At 41.1% G+C, this 25,743-nt stretch overlaps 1 protein-coding gene across 7 annotated transcripts in view; it reads right to left on the bottom strand.

Annotated features, from left to right (window-relative positions):
• Positions 1-769: 769 nt before the first annotated feature.
• vipr2 (vasoactive intestinal peptide receptor 2) overlaps positions 770-25,743 on the bottom strand; it is a 54,572-nt gene continuing 29,598 nt past the window's right edge. For 3 of the 7 annotated variants that reach the window (XM_061920757.1, XM_061920753.1, XM_061920754.1), the window contains 10 exons: positions 24,473-24,564; positions 19,849-19,946; positions 17,003-17,135; positions 15,161-15,311; positions 12,778-12,838; positions 7,114-7,183; positions 6,850-6,941; positions 3,336-3,465; positions 3,219-3,260; positions 770-1,728 (listed from right to left, as the gene is read on the bottom strand). In XM_061920757.1, the coding sequence (XP_061776741.1) occupies positions 1,555-1,728; positions 3,219-3,260; positions 3,336-3,465; positions 6,850-6,941; positions 7,114-7,183; positions 12,778-12,838; positions 15,161-15,311; positions 17,003-17,135; positions 19,849-19,946; positions 24,473-24,564 (1,043 nt within the window). In that variant the 3' untranslated portion in view covers positions 770-1,554. The remainder of the gene's footprint in view (positions 1,729-3,218; positions 3,261-3,335; positions 3,466-6,849; positions 6,942-7,113; positions 7,184-12,777; positions 12,839-15,160; positions 15,312-17,002; positions 17,136-19,848; positions 19,947-24,472; positions 24,565-25,743) is intronic. The other 4 variants (XM_061920758.1, XM_061920756.1, XM_061920755.1 and 1 more) reach the window with 3 other exon arrangements.

Genomic DNA, 25,743 nt, shown 5'->3' on the forward strand with positions numbered 1-25,743 from the left:
ATTTGTGTTGCATTATTTTTAATGTATTAAAAACATTTCATAAATAAAACTTGATGGATTACCCCGCCTTGCACCCCAATGCAGCTGGGATAGGCTCCAGCCACCCCTGCGATTTTGAGAGGGACAAGCGGTAGAAAATGATGGATAGATAGATGGATGGATGATTGATTGATGAATGTGTCTAATTACAGCTTCCATGTGTTGTATTTGCTTAATTAGCTTTAAATATCTTTCATCAGAATCCTTCACTTTTATCCAGGATGAATTGTTCACAAGAAGTGAAAGTGTGATCAACCTCCCCTCCCACCGCCCAATAAAAGGTGTTTATTTCCTACAAGCGCTAACGACAAGTGTTTCTCCTGTCTGATGACTCAGATGGACTGACACTTTCTGTCATCTCTGAAGGAGTTAGAAGTAAAACAAAACACCTGGCATCGTGTGTTCGAAATCTAAACTTTACAGCATCTTGCAAAACCATTGTAAAGCCTGGAGATGGATTTTCTTATGAAAATGGTAAGTCACTCTACAGATTACTAGTCAGCCAACACATGAACGCCTCTGTTATGTAATGCAGAGCCAGATAAGAGGCACTTCTAAGAAGATGGCTGACATATTTGGCAGCATAGGCATGGTCACGCGGTCGCTCGGAGCATGTTGGACAGATTTAACCGGACACAGAACAATGTTTGAAAAGATAACTTTTACCATGGCGTGATGTTCATGGTTTCTCAGCACGCAAACGAAAGTTCAATGAAGACATGAGAGAGTACATATTTACAGATTTATAATACAGTGTTGTTAAGGCTGAACCATCATATACACTAAGGTATTCTTCAAAAGAAAGACTTCAACTCAAGAGTTGCAGAGCAAACAAACTGAATGCTGGTGTTCCACAAGGTACCGTCCTAAGCCAACACTTTTTTTTCCTCTCCACTGATAAATGTGTGACACACCTTCATTATTATGACTCAAATAAATAGGACTTTTTTTTTTTTTTTAAATCTATGAATAGTTTCTTGCATACGATAAAAGTTCAACAAAGACAGCATGCCTTCAAATTACTTCAAAATCTACCATAATCATTCCTTAAGTTTTTTTTCCCTCAATACAAAAATGAAGAAACATCAATGAACCACAATCACAACTACAAAAGGCAAACTGCAAAAATGTTCATGGTTTTCACTGTTACATAATTGCACTCCTGCAGTCTATGGGGCCGTTTTCTCAGGTGGCTTCACAGGTGGCTTCTTCAGATGTCTGGTCCAAAGCACTTTTTCTAGTGTTATAAGTGTGATTGGTAAGACTTAACCGCCAATGCACCTGTTGCCAGCTGTGCAATGCATTCTGCATGCGTCCATGTTTGTATGAAGTGGAGTAACTTCTTGTTATTCATACACTCATCAGTCGCTTGTAAATGAATAACACCTAACTTAGGCTGAACCCGTTCAACTGACCTCCGTGATGATTTTTAGTGAGAACCTTACATGGTCTACACTTTCAAGGCAGCAGGTCGGTTCTTTAAGTCAAACGACGTAGCTCCCTCTGGTGTCTTGGTCACAGCACAGTGGTCTCTGACTGCAGGATGGACTGAGTTCTAGACGTGCGTTGAAACTGCACCAAGTGTTCAGAACCGTTCCTGGAAGCCAAAGTGTTGCTTAGGCGCTGGGCTCTGTTCAGACGACAATTTAGACACACGCTACGCCACTTCCTCTTCAGCTCACTTTGCACCTGCACACACACATGTCGTGTTATTGAATAAGAAGGTTGTATTTCTTTCATTAAGATCTCATCTATCTGTTTTGATGTAGCACCATGGATAGGTTGCTATGATTGGGATGCTCCGATCAGGGTTTTATAATGCCAATTCCGATCATATGTGAGTGAGTTCGGTCGATACCGATATCAATCCTATTCATTACGAATCCCATGTATTAATTGTAAATGTTTTTATTTATGGTGAGCGCTATTGACAGTTTAACAGTATCAACAAAATATTTTAATTAGTTCCTAATTCTCTTTTATTACTTACGATGTTTTGATCAAAGTCAATAGGACACTAACTAAACAAAAACTACCATCTACTACTCGTTCATGTTCTTTGTTTTTTTCCCCTTCAAAGTCCTTCTGTGTTGAGGGAATTATTCTCTAAGAAGTAAACATAACAAAAAAAAACAAAAAACATTTTGACGAAAATAAGAATGGGCTTCACGGTGGCAGAGGGGTTAGTGCGTCTGCCTCACAATACGAAGTTCCTGCAGTCCTGGGTTCAAATCCAGGCTCGGGATCTTTCTGTGTGGAGTTTGCATGTTCTCCCCGTGAATGCGTGGGTTCCCTCCGGGTACTCCGGCTTCCTCCCACTTCCAAAGACATGCACCTGGGGATAGGTTGATTGGCAACACTAAATTGGCCCTAGTGTGTGAATGTGAGTGTGAACGTTGTCTGTCTATCTGTGTTGGCCCTGTGATGAGGTGGCGACTTGTCCAGGGTGTACCCCGCTTTCCGCCCGATTGTAGCTGAGATAGGCGCCAGCGCCCCCCGCGACCCCAAAAGGGAATAAGCGGTAGAAAATGGATGGATGGGTGGAAGAATATCGATCTAATCACTCTCTATTTTACTTATGGATTGATTCGCTCTCCCTTTACATGTTGTGTACTGACTGCAACAATGCTAAAACATCAACAGTTGTTATATTATCCTCTTTCTACACTATTTTTGATCTACTTGTTCATTTCCTGTTAACAACATTTTTTTTTTACACTTCTTAAACTTTATTTAGCATGTATTTCTTGGTGTTGTTTCAAGCTAGTTTAACCACTAGTTTAGGTATTACCATGCCTCCTCCTGGCTTGCTCTCTGTGTGTAACATGTTTAGCATTGTCCTACAATAACAATAGTATTATATAAGATAGTAAGAACCGCAGTCTATTTGCCCGGGATGAATGTGATTATTATTATTAACTTAGGGGAGCGTCTCCACACTGACTATGGGCTCTGTTTCTGTGCTAGCTTGCCAGCTGGGGTACTAAATATAAATACAACATCAATGGGTTGGCATTAGAAGGCATTAATCGACAATGTCAATCACAACCTTATTCATAAAAAATTGTCTGATATTGGCAGCCATTTGATCGGCACGTTCCTAGTTGCTACAAAATATTATGACTACTAACAAAAAACTTAACATTCACAGTACATGTATATTGATTGGGATTACAAACCTCACTGTTTAGGAAACAGTACAGAATGGCAACCACCAGACCCTAAAAAAAAACATTCACAGTACAATACATTAGATAGAAATGACCAATAACACACTCTTAAAGTGTCAGCAGCACCTGGAAAGAGCCGAGAGCCAAGTCAAAAAAGATCTTGTAGTCTTCGGCTATGGATTCCGAGAGAGAAACAAAGACCACGTAGTGAATCCCAAAAAGGGGAATGAGCAGGAGCGTGGACTTGGCCAACCTCCTGGAATAGAAACACATCAAAACTTGAATCATCAAAGGAAATATACATTCCAATTGTTGAGATGTTGTCTAATCAGGTTGCTCTAAAGCCCATGCCTGTAATTCTAGCTGCCACTAATGGGGCATATTTGCATGTGATCTGGGGATTGAAAAGATATGCTCTATTAGTCATTGCCATTGCGCAAGTTTCCAGTGTGTCAGGAATGGAGTACATATATGTACTGTATTTTCAGGACTATAAGGCGCCTTTAATTCCTTTTTCACGCTCAAAACTCGGCAGTGCCCCTTAAAGTTAAAGTTAAAGTTAAAGTTAAAGTACCATTGATTGTCACACACACACTATGTGTGGTGAAACTTGTCCTCTGCATTTGACCCATCCCCTTGATCACTCCCTGGGAAGTGAGGTGAGCAGTGGGCAGCAGCGGTGCCGCGCCCGGGAATAATTTATGGTGATTTAACCCCCAATTCCAACCCTTGATGCTGAGTGCCGCGCAGGGAGGCAATGGGTCCCATTTTTAAAGTCTTTGGTATGACTCGGCCGGGGTTTGAACTCACAACCTACCGATCTCAGGGCGGACAATCTAACCACTAGGCCACTAAGTAGTGCCCCTTATAACCGGGTGCGCTTAAGGTACGGAATCATTTTGGTTTTGCTTACCGACCTAGAAGCAATTATATTTGGTACATGCTGTAATGATAAGTGTGACCAGTAGATGGCAGTCAAACAAGACATATGTGTAGACTGCACTATGGCGGCAGTCTATGGCGTCACATTAGTGCCAAAAATCCAAGCGCATAAAAACTGTTATCGCGAGCTGATTCTCCACTCTTTTGCGCGCATGTGGTGCTTTTTTGTGCGCGCGCGCGGCGCCTTTTACTCTGACATTTATAACAAATCGAACCGTTTGGAAATTAGTTGAAGTGGAAAATCAGCGCGCGATAACAGTTTTTATGCGCTTGGATTTTTGGCACTAATGTGACGCCATACATGTACTATATAAATAACCATAACTTGCTCAATTTTCTACTAATTTCCAAAAGGTTCGATTTGTTATAAATGTCAGAGTATTGTATGTATATTTAAATAGTACATGTACCATTGACATCAATTAAAATGATGGGGACCAGCTGTCCAAGGTAAGATGGCCACTACGCTAGAGAAACATGGCGTGTTTATTCATATCTATGATGAAAGGTCCTTGGCAGTTCCCTGGGATTAAAAAGAAAGGAAATCACGTTTTCATGGGGCTATCATGGCTGAACAAATAAGTCTTACACTATTATCTCTCAGATTTAATTTTCCTAATGTATGGAGCTAGCTTTTTTTGTTGTTTTTTTAAATTCATATTTTTAACTCTGCCATCTATACTGATCTGGGCTGATGTCTAATTTTCCATAGTTTGAGTTGTTTGCAGAAACCTAAATACTTTTTAGAGTAATATTAAAACCATATTCATTAATTGTAGTGATAACCTGTCGTTCATTATTCTACTAAAATAGTAATTGCAATCATAACATCAATAATTAGGCCCATATGCTAATCATGTGGTCCTGATATGAAGTACGCATAGATAAGTTGGTTCGGGTAGACTCTGGTGTAAACTTAAAGTAGATAGAGGAAAGAAAATTAATAGTCCCACATTGTGGCATACATTCAATATTTACATATACAAATATTAAATAAATATATATTTTTTAAAACAGACAAGTAAGGAAAGAAAACATATTGGAAAATATCATTTCCATCATTGACTGACATCTGTGGACTGGTTGCATGTGTATGAAAAGCGAGATATTGATCTTGACACTTCATTAACTATGTGATGTTCTCTCAACAGATGAGACATTCCCTTCTTCAAAGACTTTTAGATAAAATTCAATTGGCATTTTCCACAACCCCACTTAAATTTGGACTTTTTAGAATGTATTTGTCGACAGGAGTTGTATTATCTTGATACATATTGACGATAACCCGCCCTGATATACTTCTGATTGGCCCTGAGCTTTTTTCGCCTGACCAATCAGAAAGGAGGGGCCGTCTAAGCATACCCGCCCCCAAAGGGCCAAAACGAAGAGGAGAATCAGCGCGCGATAACAGTTTTTATGCGCTTGGATTTTTGGCACTAATGTGACCCCATAGCAGTCTCCCACACAAGAGATAGGTGTAGACTGCAATATGACTCAAGTAAACAACACCAACATTATATGTGTTCCATTGAAAATATAGAACATTTCACACGGCGCTCAAAAATCTGTCAAAATATTTTAGTAGGACTTTGGTAAGCTGTGAAACTGCACCGCTTGATGGATTGTCGGCGCATTAAACATACGAGTATTATTATGGTGTGTGTATAAGGTAAGACATTTTCCATCCATCCATTTTCTACCGCTTATTCCGTTTGGGATCGCGGGGGGCGCTGGTAACTATCTCAGCTACAATCCGACGGAAGGCGGGGTACACCCTGGACAAGTCGCCATCTCATCGCAGGGTAAGACATATTATCTGGCGTTTTGTTTTGCAATATTATGCAAAAGCAACTTTTTCTTACCTTTTGGTATCATAAATCCTGAAAAATTGCGCGTCTGCCATCGTCGATAAGCTTTTTTTTCTCTATCTTGTTATGGGACATTCATCCTCCGCTGTTGCCATTTCCAATATAAAGTAGCATAAAGTTCTTACTCATATCTGTTGGTAAACTCGACATGAAAACGCTAAAAACTACCATTATTCACCCAAGGAACTTTAGTTATTAGACCGTTTCGGTCGGACAGTTTTTCACGGGACACATTTCCGGCCTTGTTGTTGTTTCTAGATGAGGAGATGCTTCTCTTTATTGATTTAAGTAAAGTCTGAATGATGACGGGGAGAAGATGCTGCCGAAGGTGAGCCACGTAAATAAGACTGCCCACAAAACGGCGCATCCGGAAGCGACTGTCATTAAGCGGCTTGAAGATGATCTGTAAGATTATGCAACATTTTGACCAAAGAACCAACATTACATGTTATGTAGACCACAAGGAAGTGTTTTCAGTTTAGAAAAAATAAGATGACTCCTTTAATGCGCCATATATATGAAAAAAGATCATTCAAAAAAGACCATTCATCGGCAGTGCTCCTCATAACCTGGTGCGCCCTATGGTCCGGAAAATACGGTATGTGTTTGTGACAATTCAAGGTTCTAACACTCATTTTCAAATAAAAAGATGTCCTCAGACTGGTTCTGTCTCTCCATTAGAAGCAGGTAATGACTCCACCTACCTCTCTTTTCTCAGTGACAATTCACATCAATTTAATGCTTGCTGCGCTTGTATTACTCCAAAACAGTTTAGATGACTCTATTGTGTCGGCCTGGCCCGAGCAGTGCGTCTAGTAAAAGGTACCGACCCGTACTGTAAATGCTCATTGCCGCCCACGTCAGGACACTGCAGCTTCTGTACCAGAATCCGAATGATGCTGATGAAGAGCATGAAGTTGACCTGGAAGACCACACGCAGAGTGAAAAACTCACAAAGAACGATTTGACTGGGTTTTGAAAGAGAAGTTGAACAGTACAACTGGTCTTAAAATGGGAACAACCAACACTGACGAGAATTTTGTAGGGTGATTGTGATCTTCCTCCTGGATAGAGAAAAACAACGAGGCACCTACCACAATAGACAGTCCAATGGGTCCATTGATGACCCAGTTTGGTATTGGGTTGTCGTTCCTCTCCCAGCATCTAAAAACATTAAGCATTTATAATATATATTTAATATTTAGAGTAGACCCTCTCTATCCCTTCCTGCTGTGATGAAGAAATTGGAGGAAGTGGACCACCAAGAAGTTTTGAGTGGACATCATCAGACTTTTCCCTTTTGATGAGCTACTGGCAAGTTAGTCAGGCTGTCAAGAAAGTAAGTGTTGTATAATTGTTGGTCGTGCCACTCTCCCAGGACTGAGTGACTGTTTGATGGGTGATAAGTCAAGAAGACGCCAACGTGGAATCGTCAAACAAAAAGCTATATTTGTTTCAGAGAGCCTCAGACTGGAACTGCAGCTTCCAGGAAAAGGAGTGTATGGGCCTGATTACTCTTCTGCTGTCCTCTCAGACAACGGTCCTTAAATTCCTTTTACACAAAGACCCTTACGCTCTGTAGTTCTAGCCTTGGGGTTGGCCAGTTTGGACAACACCCAGTTTTTTTGTACAAATGCAGACAACACCTAGCCATTGTTACTTTGCTCAATGAAGCTGAGTGATCTCCAACCCCTGAGCTCTACTCCTACCGGGGGGGGGGGGCTCTTACCAGATGTCGTTATTGTGTTTACACTTCCGCCTAAAATCCAACTGCTGCTATCTTTTATGTTCCCCAATGTCCTGGGGGCAAGGGCCACCACTCTCTGGAGAGCTGTGATGGACATCTGCACCCGAAGCTATCTAAGGGCATATTTCCCTACTAGGATAATCTTCTAAAGCAGGGGTGTCAAACATACGGCCCGCGGGCCGTATCATGCCCGTGAACCAGTTTCATCCGGCCCGCGGGATGAGTTTGCTCGGTGTAAAAATTAGTTGAAATTTTTGAATTAAGGAAACCGCTGTTCTAAATATGTCCACTAGATGTCGCAATAGCAATTAGTTGTATCTTTGCAGATGATGCTCCATATGTAAAAAAAATAAACCACATGTTAGTACATCAGTCGAGGAAAATGAGCAAACTACATAAATAACATTTTGATATAATTTTTGAATCATGATGAGATTAAAAATTAACAGTAATGTTTTGACTGATGAACATTATCACATAATTTATTCAGAAAGTATAAATAACAACAAATAAAAATAGAATACTATAAACCGCAACATGTAAATGAAAAAAAAAAAGCAACAACAAAATTATGATTCGTACATTCTCAGAATGTGCTTGTTCTATTTTTAAACAAAGAAAACAATCTGAAGCTGTCTTTATTTTTAAGTTATCGTGCCGCCGGTTTTACAAGTCCGGCCCTCTTGGGAGTAGATTTTTCTCCATGTGGCCCCTGATCTAAACTAAGTTTAACACCCCTGCTCTAAAGGATTCTGTGACCAAATACAAATACATGCTAGTTCACAATCATATAAGAAAATGGTACCCGGTATAATTCACCACATGAACCAAGCTACCAGTAATTTATTTTGGTTAATAGGAGTCTTTCCTAGCTACACTCGGGCGGAAGGCGGTGTACACCCTTGACAAGTCGCCACCTCATTGCAGGGCCAACACAGATAGACAGACAACATTCACACTCACATTCACACACTAGGGCCAATTTACTGTTGCCAATCTCCAGGTGCATGGTTTGTAGTATTTTTTTATTTGCGCCATTTTCCCATTCCATGTGTTGCTTTTTTGTCTTTGGACATGCCTGTGGCTGTCACCATAGTGAAGCGGGTCAGAGAGAGGCTGCAGTGTCATGAAGCGCACAAAAAGATCATCTCGTAAATCCCATAACGTGACCTTTGAACTGTGCTGCATGTCTTGTCACAACACGGTCACACTTTAATCCCAGCTCTGTTTTGTTCATGTGCTGTTCGTACAGTGCATCTGGAAATTATTCACATTCAAAAATGTTATAATTTCATCTTTGTTCTCTAAATTCTACAGACAATACCCCTTAATGACAATGTGAAAAGTAGTTTTCTCTCAAATAAATAAAACAACAACAAAAAAACTCATGTACATAAGTATAGGGTTGGAGACGGCACGGGATTTGGCAATGCATTATGGGGGCTGAGTAGCCATTGTTGCTGGACGTGGGTTTTGTTTACATGGCTGTACTCAACCAGCGGTATTGTGAGATAGAGCAACAAACTGGATTAAAAATGTGTATGCACTAATGTGGGATATATTTAAAGTCTTCTCAGTTATTGATCTATGAATGGGGTTGTGAGGGGCGTGGCCTGCAGACCTGCAGCGAAGGGGGGTGTGCCAGGACCAGTTTTGAGATCAGCGACAGGTGCGTAGATGACACAGCTGAGAGTGTTTGTCTGATCACCTGTCGCTCTGGAGAAGGAGAGAGGTAGTTGTTGTTGATGGTGGAGAGCAAAGCCGAGCGCGAACTAGACACTGGAGAAAAAACATTCGTGTGCTCACTTGGTAGAAAGACAACTTCTGAAAAGCACTCAAAAGACTTTGCACGTTTAATTGTAAAATAAAACACTTTTGCAAACCTGGAAGAGCCTGGTATGTCGATGATTTATGGTCCGAAGAACCCGGAGGCGCAAGACCTCCACAGGGGTATTACTGTTGCTTGTTTGTAACTCGCAGCTAGCTTAACTTAACTTAGCTAACGCTAACATCCTACAAATTAAATAATTATTATTATTGAATTAAAGACTATAAAATAGTCGTTAATTCAAACTTATTTGTGTGAAAATGCCGTGAACACACCAACATGTTCCAGGTAATGGCCATAAAGTCATGTTGCTTTGCAGGCTATCCACCTTCTCTTTCCACACTCTTAACCATTCTACTTGTTATTTTCCTGTTAACTACTTTATTAGCTTCATAACCCGACTTCCATCAGCTTTGCTTTCATTCTAGAAATAAGACAAATCTCACCCAAAATTGTTTTTTTCTGAAGCCATCATGACAACAATTTTGGCAGTTAATGATGCCAAACGATAACGCCATGTTTTGAACTTTATAAAGGAAAAATAAAACCTGCACAGCGAATTTTGTATTCAGTCATGTAAATAAGCTATTCACAGCCTTTACTCAATACTTTATTGATACATCTTTGGCAGCAATTACAGTCTCCAGTCTATTTGAATACGATACGACAAGTTCGGCACATCTGTCTTTGGGCAGTTTCGCTCATTCCTCTTTGCAGCACCTCACAAGCTCTCTCAGGTTGGATAAGAATCATTTGTTTTCATCCAGAATGTCTCTGTACATTGCTGCATTCATATTTCCCTCTATACAGACGGGTCTCCCAGGTCCTGCCACTGAAAACAATCCCCACGGCATGTTGCTGCAAGCACCATGATTTACTGTAGGGATGGTTTTGGCCTTGTGATGAGTGCCATCTGGTTTCGTCCAAACATGATGCACGGCATTCACGCCAAACAGTTCAATATTTGTCTCATTGGAGCAGAATATTTTGTTTCTCAATGTCTGAGAGTATTCCAGTGCATTTTGGCAAACTTTTTACTCAGAAATGTCTTCCGTCTAACCACTATACCATAGAGGCCTGATTGGTGAATTGTGGTCTTTCTGGATGGTTCTCCTGTCTCCACCGAAAAATGCTGCAGCTCTCACAGAGTGATCATCGGGTTCTTGGTCACTCTGTCTGTGTAGACTAAGATGAATGCAGAAATGTACAGAGACATCCTGGATAGAAACCAGTGCTTCCCATCCAGCCTGATGGAGCTTGAGAGGTGCTGCAAAGAGGAATGGGCACAACTTTACTTAAAAAAAACAAGCCTCGACCCCTCTCTCCTCTCCAATCTCAGACCTATCTATAATCTTCAATACATTTTCAAAATATTAGAGAAGGTTGTCTAAAGTCAGTTGTTGCCCTTCTTAGAGGATAATGGTATCACTTAGCTGTTCCAGTCCGGTTTCAAAGCCCTCCACAGCACAGAGTCAGCGCTTCTAAAAGTGTCTAACAATATCCTCCTGTCAACAGATTCTGGTAAATATGTTGTCCTGGTGCTTTTAGATCTGTCTGCCGCGTTTGACACCTTCGACCACGCCACCTTAATCTCTCATCTTGAGAACTGTGTGGGTATTAGAGGCGCCGCCCTCAACTGGTTCCGGTCGTACCTGACTGACGGGAGTTTTTGTGTAAAAATAGACAACTTTATGTCTTCCACAGCTCCTCTACCACATGGGGTCCCCAGGGCTCAATCATTGGCCCTCTTTTATTTGCACTTTACCTTCTCCTTCGTTCTGTTTTCAGGAAGCACAGTATTGCATTTCATTTTTATGCCGATGACTGCCAGATATACGTTCCCATGGCACAAAATAACACGGCCCAACGTCTCATTGACTGCCTGCACAACATCTAAGCCTGGCTTTCAGTTGACTTTCTGAGCCTGAATGAAAACAAAACATAAGTTATGATGTTTGGTTCAAGTCCTTCTCCCTCCCCCAACGCTGACCTCGGCACTCTGTCCCCGTATCTCAGCGACTGTGTCACAAACCTGGGGGTAAAGTTTGACTCAGATTTTAAGTTCGAAAAACAAATCAGCAGCGTCATACAAAAAAGCTTTTATCAACTATGCCAAATAGCGACAAGTGAAACCGTTTCTGTCAGGACATGATCTCAGGAAATTAATCCACGCATTTATCTCGACTCGTCTCGACTACTGCAAAGCCCTGTATGTAGGCATTAGCCAGGCCTCCCTCGCCCGCCTGCAGCTCGTGCAAAACTCTGCTGCTCGTCTACTAACACAGACCCGCAGACGTGAGCACATCACCCCTATATTAGCGTCCCTTCACTGGCTTCCTGTGCGCTACCGAATCAATTTTAAACTCCTACTATTTGTTTTTGAATGTCTAAAGAACCTCGCTCCGACCTCCTTCACCCCTTACTTCCCCCCCTGATCGCTAAGAACAGCCGATCAGCTGCTGTTGACGGTCCCTGACACAAGGCTGAAGCTTAGAGGTGACAGAGCTTTCGCCGCTGCTGCTCCCAAGCTCTGGAACGACTTACATTTGAGTGATAGAAACGCCTCCTCTCTTCCTGTTTTTAAATCACTCTTAAAAACACAGTTTTATTCCATGCCCTTTAACATTCTGTTATCTGAATCCTTCTGTGGCATCCCATAATGCACCTGCTGTGAACCTGTTTTTATGTTTTATTTATTTACTTATTTATTTTTATCGTGCTCTGTTTGTGTTGTGTTGTGTTGTGTTTGTTCGTTTTTCTTGTGTTATCTTTTAACCTGCCTGCTGTACAGCACTTTGGCTACCCCTATGGTACATTTTAAATGTGCTATATAAATAAAGTTGATTTGATTTGATTTGAACTGCCGAAAGACAGGTGTGCCAAGCTTGTGGCATCGAATTAAAAAAGATTTGAGTATGTAATTGTTGCCAAAAGTGCATCAACAAAGTATTGAGCAAAGGGTCTGAATGTGTATGTACATGTGGCTTTTGAGGGTTTTAGTTGTAATAAGTTTGCAAATTTGGAAAAAAAACATTTCACATTGGGTAATGTCTATAGAGTTTTAAGGGAAAAAGGAATTTATTCCGTTTTGGAATAATGCTGTAACATAACAAAATGTGGATGCAAACAAATTATGTTTGGAATCACATCATCGTCATCATCACTCAAAAGTCCTTTACTCACCCCGTGTCCTCCAGATAAATCCTCATCATCACCCAAGTGAAGACAAACACTGCCGGGATTCCTGCGTCGACAACACACAACATTGAATATGCTGTATTATTAGCATTGAACTTTTGAAATAATCCTAATTACTGCTTTGCACAACTATGACATTACATGATTTCAATTGTTTTCTATGTCATCTTTATTTTAATTGCACTTAGAAAATACTGAATAACAAAGAATAATAGATTTAAAAAGAGTTGGTACTGTCTGAAAAATAGAGAAATACAGTGTGGTAAACAAAAAAAACAAAAACTTTTCAACAACATTACATAACTTAGAAGGGAATTTAAAGAAGAAATAAAAGACAATAACATCGGAATAAAAGGAATAACATGACGTTGTACAGCAGACGTGTGCTCTAAACATACAATGACAACTTAAAATAAATATTTATCTGTTGATCTGTGTTCTAAATGTATCTTTATGTATGAATTCAACCTTTAAAAAAATAAACTTAAGAAGAAATGGCTGAGTTTATTAATTTCCCGATGTAATACAGGGCCGCAATCTCAGGTGAGGCACTGGTGAAATCAACTTGGCCTGTGAATGCACAATCTGTCACACACTAGGTTGCATGGTGTGTGGGTTGTTTGTCACCTTGGTGGCCAGTCTTTCGCATACATTCCCATACATTTGGACCGCCAAAAATAGATTTGACGCTACCTGTTGGTGGCAGTATGTTTCCTACTTCTACAATGTAACAGCTCATATGCGTCTGGTCTGTCAGGGAATAAGACAACTAAGGAAGAAGGATCAGTGTTGCCAATTTTGCGATGGTATAGCTATATAAATAAAGTTTGAAATTTAACAAGAATTCAACCACTGCAGTGTAATGGTGAACATCTTCATATTCAGATTTTTTTGGTAGTCTTATGTTCGGTACAGGGCTTCACGGTGGCAGAGGGGTTAGTGCGTCTGCCGCACAATACAAAGGTCCTGCAGTCCTGGGTTCAAATTCAGGCTCGGGATCTTTCTGTGTGGAGTTTGCATGTTCTCCCCGTGAATGCGTGGGTTCCCTCCGGGTACTCCGGCTTCCTCCCACTTCCAAAGACATGCACCTGGGGATAGGTTGATTGGCAACACTAAAAAAATTGGCCCTAGTGTGTGAATGTGAGTGTGAATGTTGTCTGTCTATCTGTGTTGGCCCTGCGATGAGGTGGCGACTTGTCCAGGGTGTACCCCGCCTTCCGCCCGATTGTAGCTGAGATAGGTGCCAGCGCCCCCCGCGACCCGAAAAGGGAATAAGCGGTAGAAAATAGATGGATGGATGGATGTTCGGTACAGAGGAATACAGAATTTCCACGTGATACACATTAAACGTGAAACACAGTAAGAGCCTGATGTACTAAAATAGTCTTTATATTAAAACATGTGCAAACTTGATGGCAAGCTGATCTACAAAGCTCTTGCAGAGAGGATTGCTTCTCTTAATTGAGCAAAATAGAGAGCGCAATCATGTAGGAGCCCACATCAGTAGGAGGAGATGCAAATATAATCATTGAACACTCACAATGGGATTTATCAAGCCTCAAACACTCCGTGGCTGCTGTTTTGGGTCCATATTTAGCACGTCTGGAACGAAGTGTGAATGAACTAAAAATATTTTAAACATTTGAATATTGGTCAGATTTACTGTCTAATGTGGATAATGCAGTCAGATTTACTGTTTAGTGTGGATAATGCATATATTTTTAAGTGTTCTTTCTTTATCCGTAGTCATGTTTGAAGCAGTTAATATTTTCCCCTGTGTACACTGTGTGTTTTTTCTGTATGCACGTTAGTGAACTCTGTTTTACATTGAAGGCTTGGAATGTCTGCTGGGAGTATATTGTAGTCCCTTTTTGTGAAGGAGGCCTTATCGGTTTAGAACAAAAAGGCTGCATTTCTTTTTAGGTGGGAGGGGCTGTTTCCGTACTAAATAAGCTGATTCTTTCCGTTTGATTTTTAGACCACCTCTTGATGCTGTTATTATCTATCGCATTGTAAGGGCTGGTCTCTTAAACCTTTAGAAAAACTTGTGTCACTGGTAGGACGCACAGCAGCCTTGTGGTTCTGTGCCATCACAACTCCTCCTGCTAAACATAACAACTTGGTGAAAGTGAGGTGTGAAAGTACGCAGACCAACTCTACAAATGTGCAGCTTTGCCTTTGACCAGCTAGAATCATAAAGAGGCGATAGTACCGTATGTACCTCTCTATTGTTTGCTACCAGTTAGCCTTCTTGGTGCAGTACAAAAATGGTTGTGTCCAAAGTGCAACAAAATTGACAAAAACAGAACAAAAAGGCACAATGTTACATCGCTTTGATAGGGTATTGAGGAGAACACAAGTATCGTACCCCAGCCGATAAACATGTAGACCACAAAATGTCTGTTTTCCGAGAAGATGACCACAAGCAGCGTGTGAAGGTACAAGGCCTCCACCAGCAGCCAGAAGAAGTTGGCCATGATGAAGTACTGCAGGAAAACCAGACTGGCTCGACACGCCACCTATGACGCATAAACAGCACTGAGTTAATTAGGCTGTGATGCTTATCGTTGGGTTTGTTGGGTATTAACTGGTACTCATCAGGAATCTCATCAGATGGATTAGAACTTTGTAGGCCGTCATGTTCCACTCAACACTCTTTACGTCACTTCAGTGCAGGGCTGGGCCATATATCGATATACTCGATATATCGGGGGTTTTTCTCTGTGCGATATAAAAATGACTATGTCGTGATATTCGAGTATACGTTCTCACGCAGTTGCTTTTAGCTGCGGGCAGTACACTACACTCGTTTTCCACTATTTGTTGTCTCTCATTCTCACAGAGACTTAAAACAAGTGCACCTTCTTACATACGTCACGTGTGCAACGTCACACACTCCCGCAGAGCAGACAGGTAGCGACATGGTAACGTTAGCTGTGATGCTAAAGGTGCGATGCGGGTGGTAATACGAGAGAAAGAAGGTGCGAATCTGGTAACAAATGAAGGAAGAATGAATTCCAAAGAAAACAGCATAGGGTTGGCAGTGGCAGTGGTTTGGCTTCAAGCGGGAGTATGTTGAACAATTATGCGGCAAAAGCGTTGCTACAAAAAGTAGCACCACTGCTAATGTAGCATCATTTGAAAAGTAGAGGATGAAGAGTGATTACTCCGCATTTCAACATCTTCGTTTGGTGCCACACCAACAAAATGCCAAAGCAACTGTTTCCAGATCAACACCGTATGAAAAAAATAGTCAACAACAGAAGGAGATAACGTCCACAGGTACCAACCACATAGTGAAGGACATACACCATTTGATTTTCTATTATGCAGCTCATTTTTATTTGACAGTTATTGAAATATCTTGTGTGACATCATGCACAAAAGTGCACTTTATTTGTTTTAAACTATTGTAGTGGCGTTCTGTACAAAAAAGTGCACTTTAATCTAGTGTTGTTTTGATATGTGATCTTAGTGACATCATGCACAAAAGTGAACTCATAGCTTGTTTTAAAATATCTCTGACAATCTTGCACTTATGCACCTGGGGATAGGTTGATTGGCAACACTAAATTGGCCCTAGTGTGTGAATGTGAGTGTGAATGTTCTCTGTCTATCTGTGTTGGCTTGTCCAGGGTGTACGCCGCCTTCCGCCCGATTGTAGCCGAGATAGGCGCCAGCGCCCCTCGCGACCCCAAAAGGTAATAAGCCGTAGAAAATGGATGGATGGAGTTTTGCACTTTCTGTTTTGGAAATGACATGAATGTTTGTGCCACTGCTTAATAACTGTTTAATAAATACAGTTTTGGTAAATTGACTTAGTTGTGATTTCCCTCTCTGCATGAAAGTTCAAAATAAGCATACAGTATATTAATGAAGTGTGAACAAGAATGTTTTAATGTAGACACATGGAATCATCATACTGCTGTCATTTTATGCATGAAGTGTTCATTCAAGGCTAAGGCAAAATATCGAGATATATCTCATGTATCGTGACATGGCCTAAAAATATCGAGATATTAATAACAATCCATATGGCCCAGCCCTAATTCAGTGTATGTGTACAGTGCGCGTCATCATGAACACCAAACTTCAACCCAAACATTAAAAACTCCTAATGATTTGTTGCTTATTGCGAGTTTTTCCTTGCCTCTGTCGCCAATGTGTTGATTTATATCGTCGTGGATGTGTATCTATTGAAGTGTCTCACCAGGGATGGCTGAGTGGAGCAGGTGGAGGTGCGGCTGAAGAGGATGTCGTCCTTGACCAGCACGGCCACGGCTCTCAGGATGAATGAGAAGAAGAGGTTGAGGTGGATGTAGTTCCTGGTGCAGTGGAGCTTCCTGCACGTTAACGCAATTTCAGTACATCAACACTATCCACTCCTGAAGAGTCGTCGGCAAGCATCACAAGTTAATCTTTTCACAACCTTGCGGCAACACTCCCACTCACTCAAAATACTGACAATTGCAACCTATAATAGCTAAACTATGGTGGATGAACAAAGTTCTCCTCCAGGCGACAAGATTTTGGAGGATGCTGAGACAAGATAAACTGCTAAAGATTCTTTATAATATCAAATGTTTGCTGATCCAATCAAGAAACAGGGCTTTGCATTTGTAGCTTACATCAACCAAAATATGGACATTAACCAATGAGAGGCTGCTTGGATGGCCCAAATTTCATTCTTCATCTTGGCAATGATGTGCTAACGCTTCCAACTTTGTGAAAACGCTTAAAAAAAAGACACTTTTCTGTTCCCACTGCACAAAGCAATGTTCATAAAGGCATGCTTAAAGGAGTTTGTGTCACAGTTATTTGGTGTCGAACCCCAAGATGCAGAGACGGAGGCAGGCATAGAATATGAAAACATGATTTAATTAAAAGTAAACAAGAACAAACAAAAAGCACGCACGTGGGCGGAATAACAAACTAAGGGAACTAGCACTGGAAGCTAGAAAACAAAAAGGAACTTTAGCATGGAAGCTAGTGGATAGCAAACAGAAAAACTGGAAATAACTAATGCTAACAGAAACAGCTTACCGCCACGACGACCAGAACAATATGTAGCATGACAGGTAGTAGCTGTAACAAAACGACCCGACAGGTAGCACGACAAGAGTGATATGTGGCAACGACAATACAAATGACAATACAATGATCCGGCAACTGACACAAGACAAAGCAGGTACAAATAGGAGCGGGATGATTGGCAACAGGTGTGGCCAGGGGCCAATCAGCCGCAGCTGAGGAGGAACACAGCACTCACGGAACAAGACAGGAAGCTGACAAAAAAAGAGCACTAGACAGGAACTAAAGACAGGAGATACTAAACACAGAGGAAACAGATAAATGCAGAGGAAAAAACTAAAACATAGACAAACTGTCAGGGGAAAGTCTGACAGTTTGGTGAGGAAGAACTAACTACAACAGGTTAAAGAAAGTCTTTTTAGAAGAGTGGAAGGTGTTCTAGTAGAATTGGTTTACTTTTCACTTTCTTATCTGTTCCAATACTTTGGTCCATATAGTGTAAAAATGCCCTGTTCCTGTTCTCTTGAACAGGGCAATCAAAAGCTGCTATGGCCAGATGGGGCTACAAAACCGGCCGAACCACCTGCGAATGCGGAGAAGAGGACCATACGATGCAGCACTGCCTTGTCTGTCCTCTGCTACCCAACCAGTGCAGCTTAAAAGATCTCGCAGAGTTCAACGACAATGCAAAAGTGGGAAACTGTCATATAACCACATGCTTCAAAGATACAAAAAGACGAAGAAGTGGAAAAGGTGCAATAAATTCACCCTCTGGTGGGACTTTTAAAGGCCCACTGAAACCCACTACTACCGACCACACAGTCTGATAGTTGATATATCAAGGATGAAATATTAACATTGCAACACATGCCAATACAGCCTTTTTAGTTTATTAAATTGCAATTTTAAATTTCCCAAGGGTTTCTTGTTGAAAACGTCGCGGAATGATGATGCGTACGCGTGACGTCACGGACTGTCAGGAAATATTAGCGCTGCACCACTAGCGGCTAAAAGTCGTCTGCTTTAATCGCATAAATACACAGTATTTTGGACATCTGTGTTGCTGAATCTTTTGCAATTTGTTCATTTAATAACGGAGACTATAAAAAACAATGCTGTTGGTGGAAAGCGGTGGATTGCAGCTGTCTTTAGCACCGAGACACAGCCGGTGTTTCTTTGTTTGTTGTGAAGCAGAGCGGTCAAGCGAACATGTTTTCTCAACGTCAACCAGCATGTTTTTGGATGGGGAAACTGTGATATATATCTCACCGGAGACACAGTGGATTATTCGTCGTCCTGCTGCAGCTGTCAAAAAAGGCAGCTGTGAGCTTGGCTCCTCAGCTTCTCTCTGAGACACTGCGTGTTCACAGCAGCCATCCGACCTCGAGGTATGCCTTTACAATCTTTAAAATCTCACTAAAACACTATTAAAACAATAAGCAGATAAGGGATCTTCCAGAATTATCCTAGTAAATGTGTCTAATTACACCTGAAACACTCAACCTGTCACTTTTTTTTTTTTTTTTAGTCCTTCACTATCAATATCCTAATTCAAAAATCGTTCATCCTCGCTCAAATTAATGGGGAAATTGTCGCTTTCTCGGTCCGAATTGCTCTTACTGCTGGTGGCTCCCATTAAAAACAATGGCAATATGTGTGGAGCCCTGCAACTCGTGACGTCAAGCGCACATACTTCCGTTAAAGGCAGGGCTTTTCTATTAGCGACCAAAAGTAGCAAACATTATCGTCGATGTTCTCTACTAAATCCTTTCAGCAAAAATATGGCAATATCGCGAAATGATAAAGTATGACACATAGAATGGACCTGCTATTCCCGTTTAAATAAGAAAATTGCATTTCAGTAGGCCTTTAAGGTAATGGTTGTTCTTGTAAAGAAGCATACTTTGATTCAATGAAAGGCTGTGAGGATGAATATACTACTTTGACACATTTTTTTGGTAAATAATTTAAAGGTGACAACAACGTAATCAAACTATAAGGATGACGATGTTGGACATGTCTTACCTGAAGAGGCAGAGGACAGCGCTCCCTGTGGTCAGAGCGATGAGTGACAGGCTGTGACCCAAGGTGTATAACGTCTGCACCAGCACGTAGAACACCAGCTTCACACACACACACACACACACACACACACACACACACACACACACACACACACACACACACACACACACACACACACACACACACACACACACACACACACACACACACAATTAACAATGTTGTTACACACAAGCAGAATTATTGTTGTTATCAGTTGACAACAACTACACATGTTTTCTTATGTGGGCCTACCGAGGATATCATAGTGGTTTGTGCAGCCCTTTGAGACACTAGTGCAGGGGTGCCCAAACGTTTTCTGCAGGCGAGCTACTTTTCAATTGACCAACTCGAGGGGATCTACCTCATTTATATATATCATTTATATTTATTTATTTATGAAAGAGACATTTTTGTAAACAAGTTAAATGTGTTTAATGATAATACAAGCATGTGTAACACATATAGATGTCTTTCTTTCACAAAGACAAGAATATAAGTTGGTGTATTACCTGATTCTGATGACTTGCATTGATTGGAATCAGACAGTAATGATGATAACGCCCACATTTTCAAATGGAGGAGAAAAAAAGTTGTCCTTTCTGTCCAATACCACATGAAAGTGGTTGGTTTTTGGCATCTAATTCATCCAGCTTCCATACACTTTACAAGAAAAACGTTGGCGGCAAATTCCGTAGCTTGCTTGATTGACATTCACGGCACCCGAGGGTCTTGTGAGATGATGCTGGCTACTGCCAGTTCATTATTATGAAAAAATGACAGAGAGGAAGGCGAGAAACACTTTTTATTTCAACAGACTTTCACGCCGTCCCTTCCGTCAAAACTCTAAAGGCCGACTGCACATTTCCTATCTTCACAATAAAAGCCCTGCTTCATGCTGCCTGCGCTAACAAAATAAGAGTCTCGGAAAGCTGGCGTGCACAAGTGATGTGCACGCCAGCTTTCTGAGGGATCGCTTGTGCACGCCAGTTTTCCGAGACTCTGTATTTAGTTAGCGCAGGCAGCATGAAGCAGGGCTTTTATTGTGAAGATAGGAAATGTGCAGTCGGCCTTTAGAGTTTTGACGGAAGGTACGGCGCGAGAGTCTGTTGAAATAAAAAGTGTTTCTCGCCTTCCTCTCGGTCATATTTTCATAATAATGATCTTGCAGCAGCCAGCGTCATCTCACAAGACCCTCCGGTACCGTGAATGTCATTTAAGTGACGTCTTGGTAAAGATTGATGATCACTAATTTTTAGGTCTATTTCTTTTAAAAGCCTGGCTGGTAATCGACTGACACACCCCCCGCGGTCGACTGGTGGCTCGCGATCGACGTAATGGGCACCCCTGCACTAGTGATTTCGGGCTATATAAGTAAACATTGATTGATTGATTGTTAGCACCCTGCTATTTCCTTGTTGTTTTCTGGTTCTTAGTAAAAACACGCACTTCGGGCCGGATCTACTAAAGGTTTGCCTTTCTTTAGTGAGCAGAATAATGGCGCAATCCATTTAGCGTCCATCTCCATTAATATGCAGAATATATACAGTATTTATCATTAGAACGCCCACAATACTGGGAGGACAAGATGCGAATATTACTATTTAGCACCTGCAGTGTGATTTATCAAGACTAGTACTCAACTGTTAGCACAATTTTGTCTCTTTATTTAGCACGGTTAAAAAGTAAGCCCAAATTGACACAGTTACACTTGTGAGGAAGGAGGCGATTGCGCATATATGGACTGTCAAAAGTATCATTTTATAATTCTAAAAGCAGCTGGATGATTTGGTTTGGTTGACAACAGCATTTCAGTCATCAACAGTTATGTCGTCTGAGAAATGGACATTGAAACCGTGTAGATCTGACTTCGTAGGATATGTACAGCAAGTAGTGGACCTAGTGAGATCAGAAAGCATAAGGATATTTGATTATTTACATTAGATTATTTACAATCCGGGGAGGTGGGATGTGGTTGGGCGAGTGGGTTAGTCTAGGGTTGTAGCTGCCTGTAGATGTTCTTTTAGTTCGGTTTTTAAGGTCGATAGAGTTGCACTTTCTTTTACACCTGTCGAGAGTGCATTCCATATTGATGTGGCATATAAGGAGAATGATTTAAGACCTTTGTTAGATCGGAATCTGGGTTTAACGTGGTTTGTGGAGCTCCCCCTGGTGTTGTGGTCATGGCGGTCATTTACGTTATGGAAGTAGTTTGACATGTATTTATGTATCAGGAAGGTGTAGCGAATTTCATAGACAAGGCTCAGTGCAAGTTGTTTTACTCTGTCCTCCACCCTGAGCCAGCCCATTTTGGAGAAGTGGGTAGGAGTGAGGTGAGATTTTGGGTAGAGGTCTAGAAGTAACCTGACTAGCTTGTTCTGGGATGTTTGGAGTCTAGATTTGAGGGTTTTGAAGGTCCTAGGATACTAGGAGGTGCAAGCGTAAACGAAAAAGGGTTGAATGAGAGTTCCCGCTAGAATGTTTATGGTGCTTTTTGTTGATAAGAGAGGAGATTCTGAGAGAAAACAGTGCGGCTGTGGTCTGAACGATCGGGTCACGTTCATTGTCTTTAAAAAGCGATGAGCGTCATAATTCTTTGCCAAAAGAGACGGTTACAAAATAAATACAGTAGCTGACAAATAGGAAGAAAACAACCACCATTCCTGTCTCCGACTGTTCGCCCACATGCTCTTTGGAGCAAAAGTCATAGCAAATGTCCCACTAACTGCGAGAGCCAAAATGCTTGCCCTTTTCCTTTTTAATGTTTAATGCGCAATAATGCGGTTCAGAGAATGTTGACTATGATTGCACAAAATCCTTGAAATTGCTTCAAATGCGCCAGGACTGACATCTGCTTGAATTGGAGCCATGTCTATTTCCACGAACAGTGCAGCATGTGTAATGTTAGTGTATTAAAAAATAAATAATGGAGTGAAAAAAGAAATGAGGAGCCAGATCGTAATAGTCAGGCTGGCTCCTGACAGTTTGTTTGTGTTCTAGTTTTTTCCAGTGTGTGTAGTATTTCCTGTCAGCGCTCTTATTTTGTTGGTTTCCTGCCTTTCTCCCTAAGCGCTGTTTCCCCTCCGCTGAGGCTGATTGGCACCTGGCCACACCTGGTGTCAATCAGCCCGCTCCTATTTGAACCTGTTTTGTCCTCCAGTGGAGTGCTGGATTATTGTCATTTATTATCACTCATGTGGTGTCGTACTGTGTTGTGTCTTTGCAGCGTAGCGGTAAGCTATACTTGTTAGATGTTTGTAGCCCACTGTTTTTTGTTCCTTGCTCCGAGTTTGTTTTCATATTACAAGTACGACTTCTGTTTTCCTGCTCATTACCCGCTAGGTTCGACGCTAGGCCCCTTTTTGCTTTTGCTAGCTTCCATGCTAAGTTCCTTTTGTTTTCTAGCTCCCATGCTAGCTCTCTTAGTTGGTTATCCGCTTTGTGCGCACTTTTTGTGTACCCCTTTAGTTTGTTCTTGTTTTAGTATTTATATTAAATCATGTTCTCTCATTCAATGCCTGCCTCCTTCTCTGCATCTTGTGGTTCGTCACAAACTCACTCTGACAGTAATTAAGGTAGAAGAGGAGAAGGAGGTATCAGCCACTTCATTAAACAAACATAACTGTCGATTCCTAGGAAGAATTGATTATTGATTAATGTGGACCCCGACTTAAACAAGTTGAAAAACTTATTCGGGTGTTACCATTTTGGTAAATGCGTTGTACTTGTGTAGCGCTTTTCTATGTTTTTAAGGAACTCAAAGTGCTTTGACACTATTTCCACATCAACCCATTCACACATTCACACATTGATGGCGGGAGCTGCCATGCACGGCACTAACCAGGACCCATCAGGAGCAAGGGTGAAGTGTCTTGCGTAAGGACACAACGGATGTGACTAAAATGGTAGAAGGTGGGGATTGAACCAGTATCCCTCAGATTGCCGGCACGGCCACTCTCCCAACTTCGCCACGCCGAGTGGTCAATTATACGGAATATGTACTGTACTGTGCAATCTACTAATAAAAGTTTCAATCAATCAATCAAAAAAGACCTGAAGTTAAGTGTCTGATTGAGTTGCAATCAGCAACGTTCTCCAGACCCGTATGGACTGGAGAAGGAAATGCAGAAAATGGGGGAAGAGGGGAGTCTGACCCCGGGGAACACATTTTTGTTTGCCGTACCAGAATATGTTGAAATGTACGTAGCACTTGGCGTCACTGTAACCACGGTGGGATACGAGGAAAAAAACGGTGTGTTGTTTTCTCTAATGTTAATAAGCTTTACAATTATATAAACATCATACTATTTATAGTCACAGTGGACTATAAACAGTATAATTTTCTTCCACTTAGGCGGGGGTGTAACAAAAAATATTTGAAAAGCACTGGTCTTAGAAGGTCCACTGTCCAGGTTTTTGGACAAGTCTTAAGCTTTTAGGTTCTCGAATCACTTCCGCTCATCAAATTCAATTTGTTGGCATTACAAGAACAATAGGATAAGAAGTCGGTGGTGCATCATTGATCCAAATCAAGTCAGCTGCTAATTCATCATGTATATGAAAGTAAAACGGAAGTTTAGTGCACCTTGTCCTGACTGGTGTCCGACCCGCACGCGCTGGCGATGTTTGGGAATACCTCAGACCATCCTGATGCCGTGCAGTTCCTGCTGATGCTTCCTGGAGGAGGAGAAGACAAAGCGTGATGCTGAAATGTGATGACAGAAATGTGAAGTGAATTATATTTATATAGCGCTTTTCTCTGGTGACTCAAAGCACTTTACATAGTGAAACCCAATATCTCAGTTACATTTTTTAAACCAGTGTGGGTGGCACTGGGAGCAGGCGGGTAAAGTGTCTTGCCCAAGGACACAACGGCAGTGACTAGGTTGGCAGAAGCGAGGATCGGACCTGGAACCCTCAAGTTGCTGGCACGGCCACTCTACCAACCGAGCTATACCGCCCCAAATGTGCTAACATATGACTTATTTTTACACGGTCATACTTGCTCTATACTTCTCTATACTGGTATTACTTTGTTTAATATTATTTTAAGTTAGACAATTTCTACGAGCTGTTTTAATAAACACGCAGTATATTAATTAGTTAATCAGCCATGTCGCAGTCTGTTATTTCAGCTGTCCCATCTGTATGGTCATACGCCAAGAGTAAGCAGTTTCCATTCCCTACTTAACGGCCTATTTTTGACTATCTTTTTTAAACGGTTTGCAAAAGTATCAACTGATAATCTCAAATAATCGACAATTCTATTTAAAAAAAAAACTTATATACATCCACATATTTCATTATTAAATTTTGAATCTGCCATTTGAAGCTTAGCTTTGACTCTGGGTGACATATTTGTGGGCACAATGTAGTAAATGAAGAAGCTTGCAATTCATGACTTCAAATTATCAATTTTCCGACAATGAGTTTCGCTATCCCAATACTTTGAATGACTGTTACTTTTGTAATATTTTTTTCGACTCAATGGGCCTGATCTATTAAGATCCAAACTCCGAGTGTTAAACAGTGTGTGGAAACTAGAAAATTATTATGTACTGTTTTAGAAGCAATGTCCTTTTTACCGCGCTGTAGGTGCGCTCACAAAAGATGCGGTCACAAGATACTGTTTTTTTTCCAGATGCAAGAAAATGCATATTGTAATATTTTTTTTTATTCAGATAGGACAGTAGCAAGACCCAAAACCAGTGAAGTTGTCACGTTGTATAATTTGTAAATAAAAACATAATTCAACTTATATTCAATTGAATAGACTGCAAAGACAAGATATTTAATGTTCGAAAAGAGAAACTTAATATTTTTTTGCAAATAATCATCCATCCATCCATGGTCTTC

Source organism: Nerophis ophidion, linkage group LG14, assembly GCF_033978795.1.
Source record: "Nerophis ophidion isolate RoL-2023_Sa linkage group LG14, RoL_Noph_v1.0, whole genome shotgun sequence".
In the NCBI taxonomy this organism is placed as follows: Eukaryota; Metazoa; Chordata; class Actinopteri; order Syngnathiformes; family Syngnathidae; genus Nerophis; species Nerophis ophidion.